Source organism: Danio rerio, chromosome 15 (genome assembly GCF_052040795.2).
Source record: "Danio rerio strain M-AB ecotype USA chromosome 15, GRCz13ab, whole genome shotgun sequence".
Taxonomy (NCBI): Eukaryota; Metazoa; Chordata; class Actinopteri; order Cypriniformes; family Danionidae; genus Danio; species Danio rerio.
This window is the reverse complement of record NC_141035.1, coordinates 840,291-862,500: the sequence shown is the minus strand read 5'-3', so window position 1 is coordinate 862,500 and position 22,210 is coordinate 840,291. Positions and strand designations below refer to the sequence as shown.

Sequence of the window (22,210 nt, the reverse complement as noted above, 5' to 3'; positions counted from 1 at the left end):
CATTGTTGGCAATTGTAAGGCTTTTCTCCAGTGTGAATCCTCATATGGGTTACAAGGTGATGTTTCCAAGTAAAACTCTTTCCACAATGTGGGCAGGCATGGGGCTTTTCTCCATTGTGCATCCTCATATGGTCTGTTAGGTATTGTTTCCGTGTGAAACTCTTTCCACACTGTTGGCAGGTGTGTTGCCTTTCTCCAGTGTGACTACTCATATGGTCCGTAAGGTGTTGTTTACAAGTGAAACTCTTTCCACAATGTTGGCAATTGTAAGGCTTTTCTCCAGTGTGAATCCTCATGTGAGTTGTAAGATTTTGTTTCCAAGTGAAACTCTTTTCACACTTTTGGCAAGTGTATAGCTTTTCTCCCTTGTGAATCTTCATGTGTTCCTTTAAGTTTTGTCTCCGATTGAAACTCTTTCCACACTGTTGACAAGTGTAAAGCTTTTCTCCTTTGTGAATATTCATATGTTCTTTTAAGTTTGGTCTCCGATTGAAACTCTTTCCACACTGTTGGCATGCGTAAGGCTTGTCTCCATTATGAATCTTTATATGTTCTTTTAAGTTTTGTCTCCGATTGAAACTCTTTCCACACTGGTTGCAGGTATTAGATTCGGCTGTTGTTTGTGATGAGGTTTTTGTCTGTTCTGATTTTTCTCCGGAACTGAAATCCAGACATTCCTCATGCTGATCCTTCTCTTCTACTTTGTTCTGATCTTGACTCTCCTCTTTGAGTGGCATCAGGTTTTCTTTGGAGACAAAAATGAAAAAAAAACCCATAGGTGTTACAATTGATAGTAATAATTTTTTAGTTGAAATAATACTATATAGTAAACCCTTTAAGACCTGTACAATTTTGAGGTATACAATTCAATCAAAGACCCAATTCACCTATAGCGCATGTCTTTGGACTGTGGAGAAAACCGAAGCACCCAAAGGAAATTCACGCCAACAAGGGGAGAACATGCAAACTCCACACAGAAATGCCAACTGACCCAGCAGGGACCAGCGACCATGCTGTGAGGTGACAGTGCTAACCACTGAGCCACTGTGCCACCCATAAGTATTTTCCAATGACATATATAAAAATCCTGAGGCTCCTGATTTGAAAGCTGTAATAACACTTCTGACAGTTCCAGTTCAGAATAATATAACGACCATTTAATATAATAATATTGTAATCATAACAGAAATTTGTCGTCATGAGATGTTGTATGGGCTGAGGCACATTGAGCCTCTGGCAGCGGCCAAACATGGTGGAATGCCTGGTGGCCCAGGTTTCACACCTCATGGCTCAGCTCTATTCTTAGCCAGGAATGGGCATTCCTGCCCCACTCCAGAAGAGCCTCAGAGCTGCACATTGATAACCCACCACGCTATTTGGGTGAGCTCACTCAATGTCAATAATTTGTAACTCAATTTCAATGCAAAGTTGTGTTCTCTCATTATCATATGCTGACGATCATGCCAAGATCTCTTCTGTCATCTCCCTGTTGGAGGGCAGAGCACAGGAGTGGGTAACGGCCATAATTACTTTATGTAAAAGTGACTGACCAAACTTAAAGACATATCTGCATGGCCCTTCAATAATTTTTATCTTTGTTATAAATAAATATTGCTTTATTTAGTATTTTAGTTAGTTAGCAGTCCCGTTTGGGTTCCTGACTTCTGTTAAATCCTGTTTCATACATTCCAACTATATGAAAGATTTGTTTGACCTTGTTGAGGAAACTGTTTTGCTGTTATCCTAATCACTCCTGGCCCCAATAACCACTTGATTGTCAAGGTCGACACCTTGAATTTTGGGGTCAGCGCAGTGCCGTCTCAATGTTCTCCACATGATCATGCAGATTCAATCAAATGAGTCGACACCTATGATCAGAATCACTTTAATCAGAGTATCTAGAATCCAAATCAGCAGACAAGAACATCTCTTTGCAGTTCTTTGCAGAAGAGAAGGAATTAATGTCCTGAGATTATGAAGTGGCTAGTGAGTAAGGGGTCTTCTGAGAACTATTGATCTGCTTTTTTCCGCTGATTTGATTATCAATTCATGTCAAGTGGTCACCAAAACCACAAACATCCACTCGTACCTAGGCTACCTTATAACTGGACGAAACAAAGATAAGAAAGCCTCATGCCAGACAAGGAATTGACCTTGACCAGGAGTGCCTAATCCTGTTCCTGAAGATCTGCCTTCCTGGAATGTTCAGCTCCATCCCTGATCAACTAAACCAACTAAGTAGGATCTGAGTGAGCACTTGGTAATTAAAGAGAGGTGTGTTTGATCAAGGTTGCTGCTGAACTCTGCAGTAAGGTAGATCTCCAGGAACAGGATTGGGTACCCCTGACCAAGACTTTGAATTACAGACAGCCTTTGCCTTGCTTCTGACTTGAACTATTTGCTTGCTACGTCAAACTCATGCTCTGATTCAATAAACATTTAATTTAGATTTTGGCCTCCACGATTAATCCTCTCCAAAGTGAAATCATGTATATTTAGTTTTGCAGCAGGAGACATGCTTGATTTCATAAATTAATATTTTAATATCAAATGTGGAGCTTTGAGGATGAAAACCAACCTGCTTGTTCCTCAGGATCTTCATGTTTGACTCTGAAAGCTTCTTCAGTCTCTTCATGTTTGACTGTGAATGTTTCTTCAATCTTGATGTCTTCACTCTCCTCTTTAATAAACGCCATCTTTATAACAGTCTGAGCTCAGTCGCTTCAGCAGATCTTCTGTGTTTGTCCTGTTGAAGATCAGAATAATGAACAGAAAGACACAAATCCAGTCTCCATCAGCTCTCTAGTTCAGTAGTCAGTGCACTAGTGAGGGAGTCAGTGTTACTGGCCTTTATTGATTAGACAATATCAATCAATCAATAATTCACTCACAACTAGCATTGAACAGTCACTAAAGCATGCTAATTTCACAGATCCATCACATTTAATTATAATGCCTTAAATTTGTGTTTAATTATCTGTACGCTATATTTGGTCAGTGTATTTTTCAGAAGAATAAATAATAAAGTTCACTGAGTTTTCATGTAAGTGTAGAATTTAAGACTCTTGGTGCTCACTGTGGTGAAAAGATTGATAAAAGGTTGATGATTTGTCTGAGAGTTGGATTTCAGTGTTCAGTTTACTCAGATCACTACTGGCTGTTCATAATAAACTGAGGCAGTTTACTCTTAAAATACTGTTCATAAATGTAGTATAACACATTATAATTTTACAGTGAATGATATCCCTGCTGAAAAATCCAGCTTAAACCAGCCTAGGCTGGTTGGCTGGTTTTAGCTGGTCAACCAGGCTGGTTTTAGAGGGGTTTTGGCCATTTCCAGGCTGGTTTCCAGCCATTTCCAGCCTGTTCTTAGCTGGTCAGGCTGGAAAATGACCAGCTACATCCAGCTAAAACCAGCTTGACCAGCCTGGTTTAAGCTGGACATAGCTGGTTTTGGCTGGGCTCCCAGCCTGGCTAGGCTGGTCAAGCTGGTTTTAGCTGGTCATCTCCCAGCCTGATCAGCTAAAACCAGGCTGGAAATGGCTGGAAACCAGCCTGGAAATGGCCAAAACCCCTCTAAAACCAGCCTGGTCGACCAGCTAAAACCAGCCAACCAGCCTAGGCTGGTTTAAGCTGGATTTTTCAGCAGGGATTTAACTCGTATTATTATAACAAAGTCTAAATAAATGTCTAAACACTGTCAATTTTAACACTTAAACTGATTAAAACACAAACCTTTCTCCAGTTGAAACAAACTCGGCAGCAACGCGGCGCACCCTTATGACGTCACAAATGCATATCAAAATAAAAGTCCCGTGCGCATGATAACATTTGCAGAGGTATTTATCCAAAAAAGTTCTTCAACAACAAAAATATTAATGATACTCAAGTTTTTGGTCGTATTAAATAAATTAATAAATGTTTATAATAATTACTAGCACATGTATCTTAAACTCTAAACAGTGTTTAAGTGCAGACACTATTTTGTTCCAGGAGTCGGGTCTCTCTTTTAACAGAGAAAACAGCTAAATGAGTGTCTGCTCAACTGTTTAAACACACTTTATTATTATCTCACTAATTATCTTCATGCTTTACTTTTACCAGATATGACTGTACAAAGTTCAGGTTGATGAAATTATAAAAAGGTTTTATCTTTACATTTTTATGTGTGAAATTTATATGATCTTAATACAACATCTGCTTTTACTCCCAAAGACACCAAGAGCTGCTTTCCACTATTTTATTCAACCCTGTAGTGAACAATTAAACACATATATATTGTCTTCAGACTGCAGTGCACATCTGACCCCTCATCAATACACAGCAGCATTGTGTGTTCAGATTAATTATTTTCTCCAGTATGCATGTAAAGGCATTTCATACATTTTACAATTTACCCACATTTACATATATAAGCATACATTAAAATGTACAGGAAAACATATTTCTTCTTTCCAGTTACAACACAATGGACACATTATTCTTTTATATCCTGAAACCAAACTTAAAACCCACATACAAAAATGTATATGTAAAAATAAAATACACCAGAAAACTAACTAAAAATGTGTGCATAGCTAAATAAAATGTAAATAAAATGAACAGTAAAACATACCTTTAGTAGACAATTAAACACATATATATTGTCTTCAGACTGCAGTGCACATCTGACCCCTACATACACAAAATAAGCTACTTTTTACTGAGTAATAAATTAAAATAAACAAAATGGACCACTTCTCCAGAGGTAACTCCTGATGCCATCACACATCATGGTGGTGACCTCTGCCTCTAGTCATTCCTCTAGTCCACATGTGTCAAACTCAGTTCCTGGAGGGCCACAGCTCTGCACAGCTTAGTTTCAACCCTATTTAAACACACCTGATCAAACTGATTGAGTTCTTTAGGTTTGTTTGAAACCTACAGGTAAGTGTGTTGAAGCATGGTTGGAACTAAACTGTGCAGGGCTGCGGCCCTCCAGGAACTGAGTTTGACACCCCTGCTCTAGTCTATAGTACTCCCATTCGACCAGGTATTCCAGATGGGAGACCCTGCATCACAAATCCAAGATCTCATTGACTGTGTAGATTGATGGCTGGTCCAGAACAGCCATGTCTTGTCGTCAGGTTGATAGGGGAGTGTCTCAGACTTCCTGTCTTTTACTTTCTTTGCAAGGGTTTCTGCAGATGGAGTAAATCCCACACTCTCTCTAAACCAGTAGTCAACAGCTGAAACCTTGAAGAGTTCCTCCATCCATGGAGAGAGTGGTGGATGGTTAGCACAGGAAAGTTGTTAAGGCAGTGGTATCTTGGTGCAGGGATTTCTGTGCATACTCAGCTCACAGGAGGAAACAGTTCCATCTGTTCTGGTCTTCATGACAGCACCACCGGAGATACTGTCTGAGCTCCAAGCCATTTGTCTGTGGGGGATAACCAGAAGAATGGTTGTAATGACGTTCACAGCCCTTTGGCCGCCGGGAAGGAGGCAGAGAACCGACGCAGTTTTTAAAATATTTATAAAATGAACGGCAGCTCCTCACGGAGAGCTCCTCCACCAGCTGAGAGATGCGACGACGTGCTGGGAGCCCTGTGGAGGAATCTATCCACCTGTCCGTCTTCTGGCATCCGGCAGCGGTTCTCCTGGCTGGCTGGCGGCATCTCTGGTCTCCTGCTTCGCTCCCGCTTCAGTGGACGGATGCAGGCTCTGGCATCATGGCGGATCGCGGCGACTCCCCTGGGTTCTGTGGGATGGCTCCCTTCAGCACTTTCCCCTCCGGTGGTGAGCCCTGCGTCCCCTGCTCCTCCCCATGCTGGGAGACGGCAGCAGGCAGATCCTTTCCTCGCCAGCCTCAGGCCACCTCGGCACTCTGGGCAGACGAACGGGTTTCTCCCCCACTCGGGTTAACTCCTAAACACTCGTCCCCTCTCTCAGCGGCGAGGGCATCTGGACAACACGTCCCTCCTTCTCCCGGGTTTCGGCACCACTGAAATGGAATACAATCTCCTCAGGTGAGCTATAGTTTCAGCTCAAGCTGAAAGAAGAGTTCTGCTGTATCTATTGCAGTAGGTAAACCAGGGAGAGTGATGAGTTTACAGGCTTTGGAGAAACAATCTACAGCAACTATAACAGACATAAAACCATCAGAGTTATGGAAGTCAGAAACACTCTCAATACCAATACGGGATCAGAGTCATCTTGGAAAGAGTAATGGATTGAGTTTACCACCAGGCAAACATCTGGGTGTCTTTGACATGGCACAGACTGAGAAGTGACATGAGGATGGAGATTGTGTTTGTGATTGATAATGTCATAACTTTGCTCCACCGGTGAGTTTCCTGGACAAGTGAAGTGAGTGAAGAGGTAATATAATAAGACTTTGGATGGATTGTAGGTAGAAATTAGCAAAGCTCATGAAGCATTGTAGTTCCTTTACAGTCTGGTGGCCGGGGGGAGGGGTGGTGTTCTGCAGGACCTTCTGTAACTTGCAGGGTCCTACTCTTGTGTAGTCCAGTTCTGAGTTTGGGTGAGGGATAAAAGCGACTAAAGTTTATAATTCCATCACTTGTTAAGTTCTCAGCATTGCAACCTGAAAAACATAAATAGCAGAGAATCTCACATGTTTTACAGCTTAAAATAAAAATGCACAGTGGGGGAATATGATCCCTGTCAGTTCTCCTAATCTCTCAGAGTAGCAAGTGGAATTTCGGTTCAGGGAGATTTATAGGTCCTCAGACTCCCCATCAATGTCAAGAGCAAACCTACACCCTTGGAAATCCCGGCACAGCTGGTCGGTTGGTGGCACGATTTGGATGATGTAGTTGGAGCTGGGTACCAGGGGATACATAAGCTAGAGGATGATGTTGTTGGCTGTGAATCCGTCCTGTGGCCAAGGTTCTTGGCAGAATTACAAATCTTTAACAGATTGTGAAAGTTCTGATGGACTGACCCGATTGCTTGGTACTTGCACACACAGATGTGAGGGGTCGCAGGATGCTTTGTGAAGCTGCTTGAGGCTTGGTAAAATCAAGTTTTTGTAGATGTAACAAGACTTCTGGCAAGATGATTTCATTGACAAGGGCATGGGAAGGGGACAAAAGAGAAGCGTTCTCAAAAACCTGTTTTTTTTTCCCTTTGAAAACTAACTTGTTTTTGGGATGCATTTAATTGCACCCTGTGATGACATCCTCTCCTCTTGTGTAAGTTATTACAGTGATTCCTGTCTATGAGTCTCCGCACTAATGAAATCTGAATTGGTTACATCTAATTGTGAATCCTTTCATGAAAACTAAGATTTACTTTTTGTCAAAAACACAGGTGTCAGGCTTTTATCCAGTATAAAGCATCACATGGGTATTAAGGGATTTTTTACATGCAAAGCTTATTCCACACTGTTGGCAAGTGAAGGCTTTTCTCCTGTGTGAATCCTCATGTGTTTTGTAAGGTTTCGTTTCCGTGTGAAACCCTTTCCACACTGTAGGCAGCTATATCGTTTTTCTCCAGTGTGAATCCTCATATGGGGTACAAGGTGATGTTTCCAAGTGAAACTCTTTCCACAATGTAGGCAGGCATGTGGCTTTTCTCCATTGTGCATCCTTATATGGTCCTTAAAGTATTGTTTCTGTGAGAAACTCTTTCCACAATGTTGGCAATTGTAAGGCTTTTCTCCAGTGTGAATCCTCACATGATCTTTAAGGGATCGTTTCCGTGAGAAACTCTTTTCACAATGTTGGCAATTGTAAGGCTTTTCTCCAGTGTGAATCCTCACATGGTCTGTAAGATGTTGTTTATAAGTGAAACTCTTTCCACAATGTTGGCAATTGAATGGTGTTTCTTCAGTGTGAATCCTCATATGGATTGTAAAGTTTTGTTTCCAAGTAAAACTCTTTCCACACTGTTGGCAAGTGTAAAGCTTTTCTCCGTTATGAATCTTCATATGCTCTTTTAAGTTTTCTCTCCGATTAAAACTCTTTCCACATTGTTGACAAGTGTAAGGTTTTTCTCCAGTGTGAATCCTCACATGGTCTGTAAGGTGTTGTTTATAAGTGAAACTCTTTCCACAATGTTGGCAATTGAATGGCTTTTCTCCAGTGTGAATCCTCATATGGGTTGTAAGGTATTGTTTGCGAGCGAAACTCTTTCCACACTGTTGGCAAGTGTAAGGCTTTTCTCCATTGTGAATCTTCTCATGTTCTTTTAAGTTTTGTCTCCGATTGAAACTCTTTCCATGCTGTTGGCAAGTGTAAGGCTTTTCTCCATTGTGAATCTTCTCATGTTCTTTCAAGTTTTGTCTCCGATTGAAACTCTTTCCACATTGTTGGCAATTGAATGGCTTTTCTCCAGTGTGAATCCTCATATGTATCGTAAGGTCTTTTTTCCAAGTGAAACTTTTTCCACAATGTAGGCAGATATTATGTTTTTCTTCATTGTGCATCTTCATATGGGCTGAAAGGTTTTGTTTCCGTGTAAAACTCTTTCCACAATGTTGGCAAGTGTAAGGCTTTTCTCCAGTGTGAATCCTCAAATGGGCTGAAAGGTTTTGTTTCCGTGTGAAACTCTTTCCACACTGGTGGCAGGTATAAGATTCGGCTGTTGTTTGTGATGAGGTCTTTGTCTGTTCTGATTTTTCTCTAGATCTGAAATCCAGACATTCCTCATGCTGATCCTTCTCTTCTACTTTGTTCTGATCTTGACTCTCCTCTTTGACTGGCATCAGGTTTTCTTTAGAGACAAAAAGGACAAAAAAACCCATAGGTGTTAAAATTGACAGTAACCATTTTCAGTTGAAACGATACTATATAGTTAACCCTTATTGACTTGTACAATTTTTAGGTATACAATTCAACCAAAGAATTTCCAAGTATTTTACATGGTCGTTCTATTAAGTATTTTCATTCATCATTCCTTCGGCTTAGTCCCTTATTCATCAGGGGTTTCCACAGTGGAACGAACCACCAACTATTCCAGCATATGTTTTACACAGCAAATGCCCTTTTAGCGGCAATCCAGTATTGGGAAACACCCATACACTCACATTCACACACACTATGGACAATTTTTGCTTACCCAATTTACCTATAGCCCATGTCTTTGGACTGTGGAGGAAACCAGAGCACCCAAAGGAAACTCAGGCCAACACGGGGAGAACATGCAAACTCCACACAGAAGCGCCAACTGACCCAGCAGGGACTGTTACCAGGGACCTTCTTGCTGTGAGGTGACAGTGCTAACCACTGTGCCACCCTTAAGTATTTTCCAATTACATAAAAATCCAGATTCCAAGAGATGGGTTGAGGCTGGAAGGGAATGCGCTGCGTAAAACATGTGCTGGATAAGTTGGTGGTTCATTCCTCTGTTGCGACCCCGGATTAATTAAGGGACTAAGCCGACAAGAAAATAAATGAATGAATGAATAAAAATCCTGACACTACCAATTTGAAGGTTGTAATAACACTTTTGACAGTTCTAGTCCAGAATAATATAACAATCATTTATTCATAACAGAAATCTTCAACGATTCATTCCTACTGAACTAGTCTATACTATGTTCTTTTACACAAAAAACCTTGTCAAGAAACTGCTGTTATCGCAATCACTCCCGGTCCCAACAACCAGTTGATTGTCAAGGTCGACACCTTGGATATTGGGGTCAGCGCAGTGCTGTCTCAATGTTCTCCACATGATCATGCAGATTCAATCAAATGAGTCGACACCTATGATCAGAATCACTTTAATCAGAGTACCTAGAATCCAAATCAGCAGACAAGAACATCTCTTTGCAGTTCTTTGCAGAAGAGAAGGAATTAATAATTTTGCTGATATAATTATCAATTCATGTCAAGTGGTCACCAGAACCACAAAGATCCACTCGTACCTAGGCTACCTTATCACTCGAAGAAACTGAAAGAAAGCCTTATGCCAGACAAGGAATTGACCTTGACCAGGAGTGCCTAATCCTGTTCCTGGAGATCTGCCATCCTGGAGAGTTCAGCTCCATCCCTGATCAACTAAACCAACTAAGTAGGATCTGAGTGAGCACTTGGTAATTAAAGAGAGGTGTGTTTGATCAAGGTTGCTGCTGAACTCTGCAGTAAGGTAGATCTCCAGGAACAGGATTGGGCACCCCTGACCAAGACTTTGAATTACAGACAGTCTTTGCCTTGCTTCTGGACTTGATCTATTTGCTTGCCACGTCAAACTCATGCTCTGATTCAATAAACATTTAATTTAGATTTTGGCCTCCATGATTATTTAATCCTCTCCAAAGTGAAATCATGTAAATTTACTTTTGCAGCAGGAGACATGCTTGACTTAATAAATTAATATTTTAATATCAAATGTGGAGCTTTGAGGATGAAAACCAACCTGTTTGTTCCTCAGGATCTTCATGTTTGACTCTGAAAGCTTCTTCAGTCTCTTCATGTTTGACTGTGAATGTTTCTTCAATCTTGATGTCTTCACTCTCCTCTTTAATAAACGCCATCTTTATAACAGTCTGAGCTCAGTCGCTTCAGCAGATCTTCTGTGTTTGTCCTGTTCAAGATCAGAATAATGAACAGAAAGACACAAATCCAGTCTCCATCAGCTCTCTAGTTCAGTAGTCAGTGCACTAGTGAGGGAGTCAGTGTTACTGGCTTTTATTGATTAGACAATATCAATCAATCAATCAATAATTCACTCAAAACTAGCATTAAAGAGTCACTAAAGCACACTAACTTCACAGATGCATCACATTTAGTTATAACGCCTTAATACTCATGTTTAATTATCTGCACCCTTTATATGGTCAGTGTATTTTACATCCTTTCATTTTCTGTTGTTTTAAAATAATTATTCCTCCTCGTTTAAAAAATAAAATGTGATTAAATAATAATTGTAACGAGAATTAAATACAGCATCAGTGTAAGTAAAGCTTTGAGTGCCCAGGAAAGCGCTATACAATTGTAATGAATTATTATTATTAAGAATAAAATATGTTCTCTGAGTTTTTATTTAAGTGTAGAATTTAGGACTCTTGGTGCTCACTGTGGTGAAAAGATTGATAAAAGGTTGATGATTTGTCTGAGAGTTGGATTTCAGTGTTCAGTTTACTCAGATCACTCCTGGCTGTTCATAATAAACTAAGGCAGTTTACTCTTACAATACTGTTCATAAATGTTATATAACACATTATAATATCACACTGAATGATACTTAACTTGTATTGTGACAATAAAGTCTAAATAAATGTCGAAACACTGTCAAATTTAACACTTAAACTGATTAAAACACAAACCTTTCTGCTGTTGAAACAAACTCGGCAGCAGCGCGGCGCACCCTTATGACGTCACAAATGCATATCAAAATAAAAGTCCTGGGTACATGATAAAATTTGCAGAGGTATTCATCCATAAAAGTTCTTAAACAACAACAATAATAATATTCAAGTTTTTGGTCGTATTAAATAAATTAATAAATGTTTATAATAATTACTAACACATGTATCTTAAACTCTAAACAGTGTTTATGTGCAGACAATATTTGTTCCAGGAGTCGGGTCTCTCTTTAAACAGAGAACACAGCTAAATGAGTGTCTGCTCAAATATTTAAACACACTTTATTATTATCTTACTATTTATCTTTATGGTTTAATTTTACCGTATATGACTCTACGGTGTTCAGGTATGTAAAGATTAAAATGTTTTATCTTTACATTTTTATGTGTGAAATTTATATGATCTTAATACAACATCTACTTTTACTCCCAAAGACACCAAGAGCTGCTTTCCACTATTTTATTAAATGCTATAACGAACAATTAAACACATATATATTGTCTTAAGACTGCAGTGCACATCTGACCCCTCATCAATACACAGCAGCATTGTGTGTTCAGATTAATTATTTTCTCCAGTATGCATGTAAAGGCATTTCATACATTTTACAATTTACCCACATTTACATATATAAGGATACATTAAAATGTACTGGAAAACATATTTCTTCTTTCCAGTTACAACACAATGGACACATTATTCTTTTATATCCTGAAACCAAACTTTAAACCCACATACAAAAATGTATATGTAAAAATAAAATACACCAGAAAACTAACTAAAAATGTGTGAATAGCTAAATAAAATGTAAATAAAATGAACAGTAAAACATACATTTAGTAGACAATTAAACACACATATATTGTCTTCAGACTGCAGTACACATCTGACCCCTAAATACACAAAATAAGCTACTTTTTACTGAGTAATAAAGTAAAATAAACAAAATGGACCACTTCTCCAGAGGTGACTCCTGATGCCATCACACAACATGGTGGTGACCTCTGCCTCTAGTCATTCCTCTAGTCCACATGTGTCAAACTCAGTTCCTGGAGGGCCACAGCTCTGCACAGCTTTGTTCCAACCCTATTTAAACACAACTGATCAAACTGATTGAGTCCTTTAGGTTTGTTTGAAACCTACAGGTAAGTGTGTTGAAGCATGGTTGGATGAGTTTGACACCCCTGCTCAAATCTATAGTCCTCTCATTCGACCAGGTATTCCAGATGGGAGACCCTGCATCACAAATCCAAGATCTCATTGACTGTGTGGATTGACGGCTGGTCCAGAACAGCCATGTCTTGTCGTCAGGTAGATAGGGGAGTGTCTCGACTTCCTGTCTTTTACTTTCTTTGTAAGGGTTTCTGCATATGGAGTAAATCCCACACTCTCTCTAAACCAGTAGTCAACAGCTGAAACTCTGAAGGGTTCCTCCATCCAGGGAGAGAGTGGTGGCTGGTTAGTATGCACTGAAAATATGTTAAGGCAGTGGTATCTTGGTGCAGGGATTTCTGTGCATACTCAGCTCAAAGGAGGAAACAGTTCCATCTGTCCTGGTCTTTATGACAGTACCACCGGAGATACTGTCTGAGCTCCAAGCCAGTTGTCTGTGGGGGATAACCAGAAGAATGGTTAACAGAAATGGTGAGTAGTTTGAAGAAAAGCTTTCCAGATAAGGGTGTAAACTGGGCCCCGGTCAATACAATCTCCTCAGGTGAGCTATAGTTTCAGCTCAAGCTGGAAGAAGAGTTCTGCTGTATCTATTGCAGTAGGTAAACCAGGGAGAGGGATGAGTTTACAGGCTTTGGAGAAACAATCTACAGCAACTATAACAGAGATAAAACCATCAGAGTTATGGAAGTCAGAAACACTGTCAATACCAATACGGGATTAGAGTCATCGTGGAATGAGTAATGGAATGAGTTTACCACCAGGCAAAGATCTGGGTGTCTTTGACATGGCACAGACTGAGCAGTGACATGAGGATGAAGATTGTGTTTGTGATTGATAATGTCATAACTTTGCTCCACCGGTGAGTTTCCTGGAGAAGTAAGCTCAAGGGTAGAGAAGTAGAGGATCACAGTAACAGCATGACCCCAACCCTGGTGGTGAAAGCATTGTAGTAGAGGGGCTGTGCTGAACTTCTCTTTGAGCTGGTGTAGTTCTTCGTGGGCAGCAGGGTTCCTAGGAAGAGTCTCCATCTTTCTCTCAAGAAGTGAGGTGAGTGAAGAGGTAATATAATAAGACTGTGGATGGATTGTAGGTAGAAATTGGCAAAGCCCATGAAGCATTGTAGTTTCTTTACAGTCTGGTGGCCGGGGGGAGGGGTGGTGTTCTGCAGGACCTTCTGTAACTTGCAGGGTCCTACTCTTGTGTAGTCCAGTTCTGAGTTTGGGTGAGGGATAAAAGCGACTGGAGTTTATAATTCCATCACTTGTTAAGTTCTCAGCATTGCAACCTGAAAAACATAAATAGCAGAGAATCTCACATTTTTTACAGCTTAAAATAAAAATGCACAGTGGGGGAATATGATCCCTGTCAGTTCTCCTAATCTCTCAGAGCAGCAAGTGGAATTTTGGTTCAGGGAGATTTATAGGTCCTCAGACTCCCCACCATTGTCAAGAGCAAACCTACACCCTTGCAAATCCCGGCACAGCTGGTCTGGTCTGGTCAGGATTTGCATGATGTAGTTGGAGCTGGTTGCCAGGGGATACAGAAGCTAGAGGATGATGTTGTTGGCTGTGAATCCTTCCTGTGGCCTAGGTTCTTGGCAGAATTACAAATCTTTAACAGATTGTGAGAGTTCTGATTGACTGACCTGATTCCTTGGTACTTGCACACACAGATGTGAGGGGTTGCAGGATGCTTTGTGAAACTGCTTGAGGCTTGGTAAAATCAAGTTTTTGTAGATGTAACAAGACTTCTGGCAAGATGATTTCATTGACAAGGGCATTTTTGTTCCCTTGAAAACTGACTTGTTTTAGGGATGCATTTAATTGCAACCTGTGATGACATCCTCTCCTCTTGTGTAAGTTATTACAGTGATTCCTGTCTATGAGTCTCTGCACTAATGAAATCTGATTTGGTTATTTCTAATTGTGAATCCTCTTTTGAAATTTAAGATTTACTTTTTGTCAAAAACACAGGTGTCAGGCTTCTATCCAGTATGACGCATCACATGGGTATTAAGGGATTTTGTACATGCAAAGCTTATTCCACACTGTTGGCAAGTGAAGGCTTTTCTCCAGTGTGAATCCTCATGTGTTTTGTAAGGTTTAGTTTCCGTGTGAAACCCTTTCCACACTGTAGGCAGCTATATCGTTTTTCTCCAGTGTGAATCTTCATATGGTCTGTAAGGTATTCTTTACAAGAAAAACCCTTTCCACAGTGTTTGCAATTGTAAGGCTTTTTTTCAGTGTGAATCCTCATATGGGTTACAAGGTGATGTTTCCAAGTGAAACTCTTTCCACAATGTAGGCAGTTGTGTCGTTTTTCTCCAGTGTGAATCCTCATATGGTGTGTAAGGTATTGTTTCCGTGAGAAAGTCTTTCCACATTGTTGGCAAGTGTAAGGCTTTTCTCCAGTGTGAATCCTCACATGGTCTGTAAGGTGTTGTTTACAAGTGAAACTCTTTTCACACTGTTGGCAATTGAACGGCTTTACTCCAGTGTGAATCCTCATATGGATTGTAAGGTTTTGTTTCCAAGTGAAACTCTTTCCACACTGTAGGCAAGTGTAAAGCTTTTCTCTATTATGAATCTTCATATGCTCTTTTAAGTTTTGCCTCCGATTAAAACTCTTTCCACATTGCTGGCAAGTGTAAGGCTTTTCTCCAGTGTGAATCCTCATATGGATGGCAAGGTGACGATTCCAGGAGAAACTCTTTCCACACTGTAGGCAGGTATAACGCTTTTCTCCATGGAGCATCCTCATATGGTCTGTAAGGTGTTGTTGATAGGTGAAACTCTTACCACATTGTTGGCAAGTGTAAGGCTTTTCTCCTGTATGAATCCTCATATGGATTATAAGGTATTGTTTGCGAGCGAAACTCTTCCCACACTGTTGGCAAATGTAAAGTTTTTCTCCATTGTGAATCTTCTCATGTTCTTTTAAGTTTTGCCTCCGATTGAAACTCTTTCCACATTGTTGGCAAGTGTAAGGCTTTTCTCCTGTGTGAATAATCATATGATTTAAAAGGTTTCGTTTGCAAGTGAAACCTTTTCCACACTGGTGGCAGGTATGTTGCTTTTCTGCAGTGTGAGCAGTGTGAGTCCTCATATGGTCTGTAAGGTATTGTTTCCAAGAAAAACTTTTTCCACACTGTTGGCAATTGTAAGGTTTTTCTCCAGTGTGAATCCTCATGTGTTTTGTAAGGTTTAGTTTCCGTGTGAAAGCCTTTCCACACTGTAGGCAGCTGTGTTGTTTTTCTCCAGTGTGAATCCTCATATGGGTTACAAGGTGATGTTTCCAAGTGAAACTCTTTTCACACTGTAGGCAGGCATGGGGCTTTTCTCCATTGTGAATCTTCATATGGTCTGTAAGGTGTTGTTTACAAGTGAAACTCTTTCCACAATAATGGCAATTGAATGGCTTTTCTCCAGTGTGAATCCTCATATGGGTTGTAAGGTTTTGTTTCCAAGTGAAACTTTTTTCACACTGTTGGCAAGTGTAAAGTTTTTCTCCATTATGAATCTTCATATGCTCTTTCAAGTTTTCTCTCCGATTAAAACTCTTTCCACACTGTTGGCAAGTGTAAGGCTTTTCTCCAGTGTGAATCCTCATATGTTTTGTGAGGTTTTGTTTCCGTGTGAAACTCTTTCCACACTGGTGGCAGGTATAAGATTCGGCTGTTGTTTGTGATGAGGTCTTTGTCTGTTCTGATTTTTCTCCAGAACTGAAATCCAGACATTCCTCATGCTGATCCTTCTCTTCTACTTTGTTCTGATCTTGACTCTCCTCTTTGACTGGCATCAGGTTTTCTTTGGAGACAAAAATGACAAAAAACCCATAGGTGTCAAAATGGACAGTAACCATTTTCAGTTGAAACGATACTATATAGTTAACCCTTATTGACTTGTACAATTTTTAGGTATACAATTCAACCAAAGAATTTCCCATGTCTTTGGACTGTGGAGGAATCCGGAGCACCCAAAGGGAACTCAGGCCAACACGGGGAAAACATGCAAACTCCACACAGAAGCGCTGTGATCAAATTTTTCCGCTGATTTGATTATCAGCTCATGTCAAGTGGTCACCGAAACCACAAACATCCACTCGTACCTAGGCTACCTTATCACTCGAAGAAACTGAAAGTTAAGAAACCCTTATGCCAGACAAGGAATTGACCTTGACCAGGAGTGCCTAATTCTGTTCCTGGAGATCTGCCATCCTGGAATGTTCAGCTCCATCCCTGATCAACTGAACCAACTAAGTAGGATCTGAGTGAGCACATAATTAAAGAGAGGTGTGTTTGATCAAGGTTGCTGCAGAACTCTACAGTAAGGTAGATCTCCAGGAACAGGATTGGGCACGCCTGACCAAGAATTTACTTGTAGACAAGGAACAAATAGTCTACTAAATCCATCAACCTTTACCATATGTTAAAAGTCATCAAATCATCTTTAAATGATGATAATGGACTTTAAATCAAATTTACCTTTACATCGTAACTTGTATGACTCCTGAAACCCATCTTTTAAACAATGCATTGATCATGAATATGCATGACATTATGGATTCGTGTCACAAATGTATTTCTTATTTGGGATGAGCAAGTAAATCTCTTTCTATTCCTTTCATAAATTTTCAAATGCATCATATTCAAGTCATATTCATTTATGCTGTTGAGTGTTATACGCTTATGTGAAGGAATCACATGGATTGACATTTGATGATTCACACCTCAATACCTCATTGTCAGAGCCCTATCAGGGACCAGAACCTTTACATGAACTCTTAAACCTTTAACAACTCATCACACAAACACAGTATGGTTGATCAGCTCTACCTCAGCACAAGGTTTCAGGTACAGCCCAGCTATATTTCCTTTGCAGAATTCCAGCAAACAGAAAGCAGAGACTAGGACACAAACTAAGATGGGATGAGAGTAGATGACCTCAAACCTTCCCATCTCTCTTCACGACAAGGTTCAAGGTAAGTTGTCCTGCAAAACTACTCAACATGACTAGTCATTTGCTGCCTCAAAAATAAACTACAAGACTCCACTACAGCAGGCATCCCGAGATGTCACTCCAGAGAAGGAAGACAACTAGCCAACCCACCTAGAAATGGCCCCACAGAACAATTAAAACAAAATAAATGCAATAACCCTTCCAGATTCATACTCTGCTGGAGTATAGTATAAAGTGACATGTAACCATGTCTAAGAAACAGTAGAAGGGTTAAATTGATTATAGGTGGACTGACTTGGTTATGTCTTACAAAACTTGGGGTTAATCACCATCTCACTCTTAACCTTGTTAGTTTGTGTTAGAATAGTCCAGGGGTGTCAAACTCAATCCCTGGAGGGCCGAAGCCCTGCACAGTTTAGTTCCAACCCTGCTCCAACAAACTTACCTGTAGGTTTTAAACAAGCCTGAAGGACTCAATTAGTTTGATCAAGTGTGTTTAATTAGGGTTGGAACTAAACTAAACTAACTGGAGATCTACCTTCCTGCAGATTTCAGTTGCAACCCTTATCAAACAAACCTGTCTGTAATTATCAAGTGGATTTCAGGTCCTAATTAATTGGTGGGTTTGATCAGGGTAGGAGCTAAACTGTACAGGAAGGTAGATCTCCAGGAACAGGATTGAGCACCCCTGCTGTATATAAAAAAGCAGCCTGTTAATGTTTATGAACTGGCTGCCTTAAACTAGATCTTGTTACCGTGCTTAATTACTGAAGGGTTTTTTACCAAATCTTAGATAACTATATCAGTTGCGGAGTCAAAGGTTACAGTCTGTTAGGATGATTTGTCGAAGTAGATTAGTTTATTTTTAGTTAATTTAGTTCATATTCCCTTTTGAGCTAACTTTACAGTTGATTTTTCTACACCATCATTGAACTTACTACTCACACTTGTTTTAGGACTGGTTCACACCAAGGTGATGACAAACAACTAGCACAGACACAAGTTAACTATGCTATAGCCTTGGGTTGGCTCGCATCTGAACCAAAAAGCTACACGTGAACACACCAAAATCATGTAAATTTACTTTTGCAGCAGGAGACATGCTTGATTTAATAAATTAATTTATAAATATCAAATGTTGAGGTTTGAGGATGAAAACCAACCTGTTTGTTCCTCAGGATCTTCATGTTTGACTCTGAAAGCTTCTTCAGTCTCTTCATGTTTGACTGTGAATGTTTCTTCAATCTTGATGTCTTCACTCTCCTCTTTAATAAACGCCATCTTTATAACAGTCTGAGCTCAGTCACTTCAGCAGATCTTCTGTGTTTGTCCTGTTGAAGATCAGAATAATGAACAGAAAGACACAAATCCAGTCTCCATCAGCTCTCTAGTTCAGTAGTCAGTGCACTAGTGAGGGAGTCAGAGTGAGTTACTGGCCTTTATCGATCAGACAATATCAATCAATAATTCACTCACAACTAGCATTAAACAGTCACTAAAGCACACTAACAGGGTTCCTGCGGGTCCTTAAAAAGTCTTAAAATGTCTTAAATTTAAATCCGGGAAATTAAGGTCTTAAATTGTCTTAAATTTTACCGTAAAGTGGCTGTAGATATTAAATTTTCAGCTGGTGTGCTTAATGACGATAGGGAAGCACAGTGGTCCACAGTAAAACATCTAATAGTTGATTAATTTAGTGTGAAACAGGAGAGAAATGACAGTCTCCGTGATTTATTAGCTTATTACGGTAGGTCGGCTACAGATGCTTACGTTGGTCTGCACCTGCGTGCTGTCATTACGCGATTGTTTACGTGAGGTTCAAAATGCAAAGATGGAAAAGTGTAAATTTAACGATGTAGCAATGAAGCAATGTGTAAATTCTTAGATGGTATTAAGTTTATCTTTACATATACTTTATACTATCTTTTAGTACATTAAGTACAAAATTAGTGTGCGAAAATAGAGCACTTTTAGTACATTACTGAAAAGTGTACTAAGTATACTTAAATGAAGCGTATTTTAGCACACTGCTTTCACATTTTGTATATTCTTTTAATATATTACTATTATGCTTTAAGCTATTTTTAAATGTATTTATAAATGTTTAAAATTAGGGTTTAAGTGTATTTCTAGTTGTAACTAAATATATATATTTAAAATACAGATATAGTATGTTAAAAGCACATTTTAGTTCAATTTCAGGGTGTCTCAAAATAGCACAGTTGCGTGCACTTAGATGGTATTAAGTTTATCTTAACATATACTTAATACTATCTTTTAGTACATTAAGTACAAAATTAGTGTGCAAAAATAGAGCACTTTTAGTACATTACTGAAAAGTGTACTAAGTATACTTAAATAAGTGTATTTGAGTGCACTTTTTTTCACCTGGGCATGCAAACTCCATACAGAAACGCCAACTGTGCCGAGGCTCGCACCAGCGACAAAGCATCCTTCTTGCTGTGAGGCAACAGCACTACTTACTGCGCCTTTTTTTTATTGGTGCGTTGGTCAATTGAAAGGTTAAGTGTATGTACCCAGGCCTATTTAGAGTGTTGAGATGTTAAGATGTTACAGGGGGCTTATTTTATTTTTATGTTCCAACTTAGCCTGTAGCCTATGTTATGAATAATTAATGGTAACGCATATAAACGACCCATTTATAAAAAAAAGACAAAAGAGCTGTGTGCATGTGCACATTTGGATAATGTCGGGCAATAAACGGGTTCAGGCTTTTAAAAAGCTGTCAATCAAAATGTACTTGTGGTGTTCGGGCTCTATCGGATTCGGGCCTAACTTTTATAGCCTGATTACAGCTCTAGTTCAGACGCCGCCTCACAGTCAGCTATAACAGTTTCATTTCACCACCAGACACCAAAAGGCAGGCACTGTGGGTTATCCATACTGTGACGAGGCACAATTTATTTAAATCTAACAAGAACATTAAAATGAGTAGCCTATTCCAAGTAAATTATAAAATTTTTGGGTCTTAAATTATATTTGTTGAGGTCTTAAAAAGCATTATATTTTACTTTTAAATGGTGCAAGAACCCTGACTAATTTCACAAAAGCCACACATTTAGTTATAATGCCTTATATTTGTTTAATTATAAATAATAATTGTAACGAGAATTAATAGCATCAGTGTAAGTAATGCTTTCAGTGCCCAGGAAAGCGCTATATAAATGTAAGGCAATATTATTATTATTAAGAATAAATAAAGTTCACTGAGTTTTCATTTAAGTGGAGAATTTAGGACTTTTGGTGCTCGCTGTGGAGGAAAAGATAAAAGGTTGATGATTTGTCTGAGAGTTGGATTTCAGTGTACTCAGATCACTACTGGCTGTTCATAATAAACTGAGGCAGTTTACTCTTAAAATACTGTTCATAAATGTTGTAGAACACATTATAATGTCACACTGAATGATACTTAACTCGCATTATTATAATAAAGTCTAAATAAATGTCTAAACACTGTCAATTTTTAACACTTAAACCGATTAAAACACAAACCTTTCTCCAGTTGAAACAAACTCGGCAGCAGCGCGGCGCACCGTTGTGACGTCACAAATGCATATCAAAATAAAAGTCCCGTGCGCATGATAAAATTTGCAGAGGTATTTATCCAAAAAAGTTCTTCAACAACAACAATAATGATGATACTCAAGTTTTTGGTCGTATTAAATAAATTAATAAATGTTATAATAATTACTAACACATGTATCTTAAACTCTAAACAGTGTTTAAGTGCAGACATTATTTGTTCCAGGAGTCGGGTCTCTCTTTAAACAGAGAAATCAGCTAAATGAGTGTCTGCTCAAATGTTAAAACACACTTTATTATTATCTCACTATTTATCTTTATGGTTTACTTTTACCAGATATGACTGTACAAAGTTGATAAAATTATAAAAAGGTTTTATCTTTACATTTTTATGTGTAAAATTTATATGATCTTAATACAACATCTGATTTTACTCCCAAAGACACCAAGAGCTGCTTTCCACTATTTTATTCAACCCTGTAGTGAACAATTAAACACATATATATTGTCTTCAGACTGCAGTACACATCTGACCCCTACATACACAAAATAAGCTACTTTTTACTGAGTAATAAAGTAACAAACAAAATGGACCACTTCTTCAGAGGTGACTCCTGATGCCATCACACAACATGGTGGTGACCTCTGCCTCGCGTCAGTCCTCTAGTCCACATGTGTCAAAATCAGTTCCTGGAGGGCCGCAGCTCTGCACACCTTTGTTCCAACCCTATTTAAACACACCTGATCAAACTGATTGAGTTCTTTAGGTTTGTTTGAAACCTACAGGTAAGTGTGTTGAAGCATGGTTGGAACTAAACTGTGCAGGGCTGCGGCCATCCAGGAACTGAGTTTGACACCCCTGCTCAAATCTGTAGTCCTCTCATTCGACCAGGTATTCCAGATGGGAGACCCTGCATCACAAATCCAAGATCTCATTGACTGTGTAGATTGATGGCTGGTCCAAAACAGCCATGCCTTGTCGTCAGGTAGATAGGTGAGTGTCTCGACTTCCTGTCTTTTACTTTCTTTGTAAGGGTTTCTGCATATGGAGTAAATCCCACACTCTCTCTAAACCAGTAGTCAACAGCTGAAACCTTGAGGGGTTCCTCCATCCAGGGAGAGAGTGGTGGCTGGTTAGTATGCACTGAAAATATGTTAAGGCAGTGGTATCTTGGTGCAGGGGTTTCTGTGCATACTCAGCTCACAGGAGCAAACAGTTCCATC

General features: G+C 39.4%; 1 protein-coding gene and 1 pseudogene across 3 annotated transcripts in view; both read right to left on the bottom strand.

The window, feature by feature from the left end:
• Positions 1 to 11,319, bottom strand: part of LOC147833541 (uncharacterized) — a 13,502-nt pseudogene extending 2,183 nt beyond the window's left edge. The window contains exons 1-7 of the transcript XR_015508864.1: positions 11,273 to 11,319; positions 10,363 to 10,530; positions 7,297 to 8,718; positions 6,763 to 6,824; positions 6,434 to 6,586; positions 2,579 to 2,713; positions 1 to 745 (exon numbers count right to left, since the gene is read on the bottom strand). The exon at positions 1 to 745 is cut by the window's left edge and continues 2,183 nt beyond it. The product of XR_015508864.1 is annotated as an uncharacterized LOC147833541, transcript variant X1 (transcript). The remainder of the gene's footprint in view (positions 746 to 2,578; positions 2,714 to 6,433; positions 6,587 to 6,762; positions 6,825 to 7,296; positions 8,719 to 10,362; positions 10,531 to 11,272) is intronic.
• A 438-nt stretch (positions 11,320 to 11,757) lies between these two features.
• LOC100006216 (uncharacterized) lies at positions 11,758 to 21,001 on the bottom strand. 2 transcript variants are annotated; one of them, XR_015508899.1, is made up of 4 exons: positions 20,957 to 21,001; positions 18,607 to 18,774; positions 14,131 to 16,291; positions 11,758 to 13,770 (listed from the first exon to the last, which is right to left on the bottom strand). XR_015508899.1 is itself a non-coding variant. In XM_087283530.1 (3 exons), the coding sequence occupies exons 2-3, from the start codon at positions 18,722 to 18,724 to the stop codon at positions 14,523 to 14,525; spliced, it is 1,887 nt and encodes a 628-aa protein (XP_087139656.1). In that variant the 5' UTR covers positions 18,725 to 18,774; positions 20,957 to 21,001; the 3' UTR covers positions 11,758 to 14,522. The 2 variants fall into 2 exon arrangements, 1 of the variants encoding a protein (XP_087139656.1); XM_087283530.1 differs by having other exon boundaries at positions 11,758 to 16,291.
• Positions 21,002 to 22,210: the final 1,209 nt, after the last annotated feature.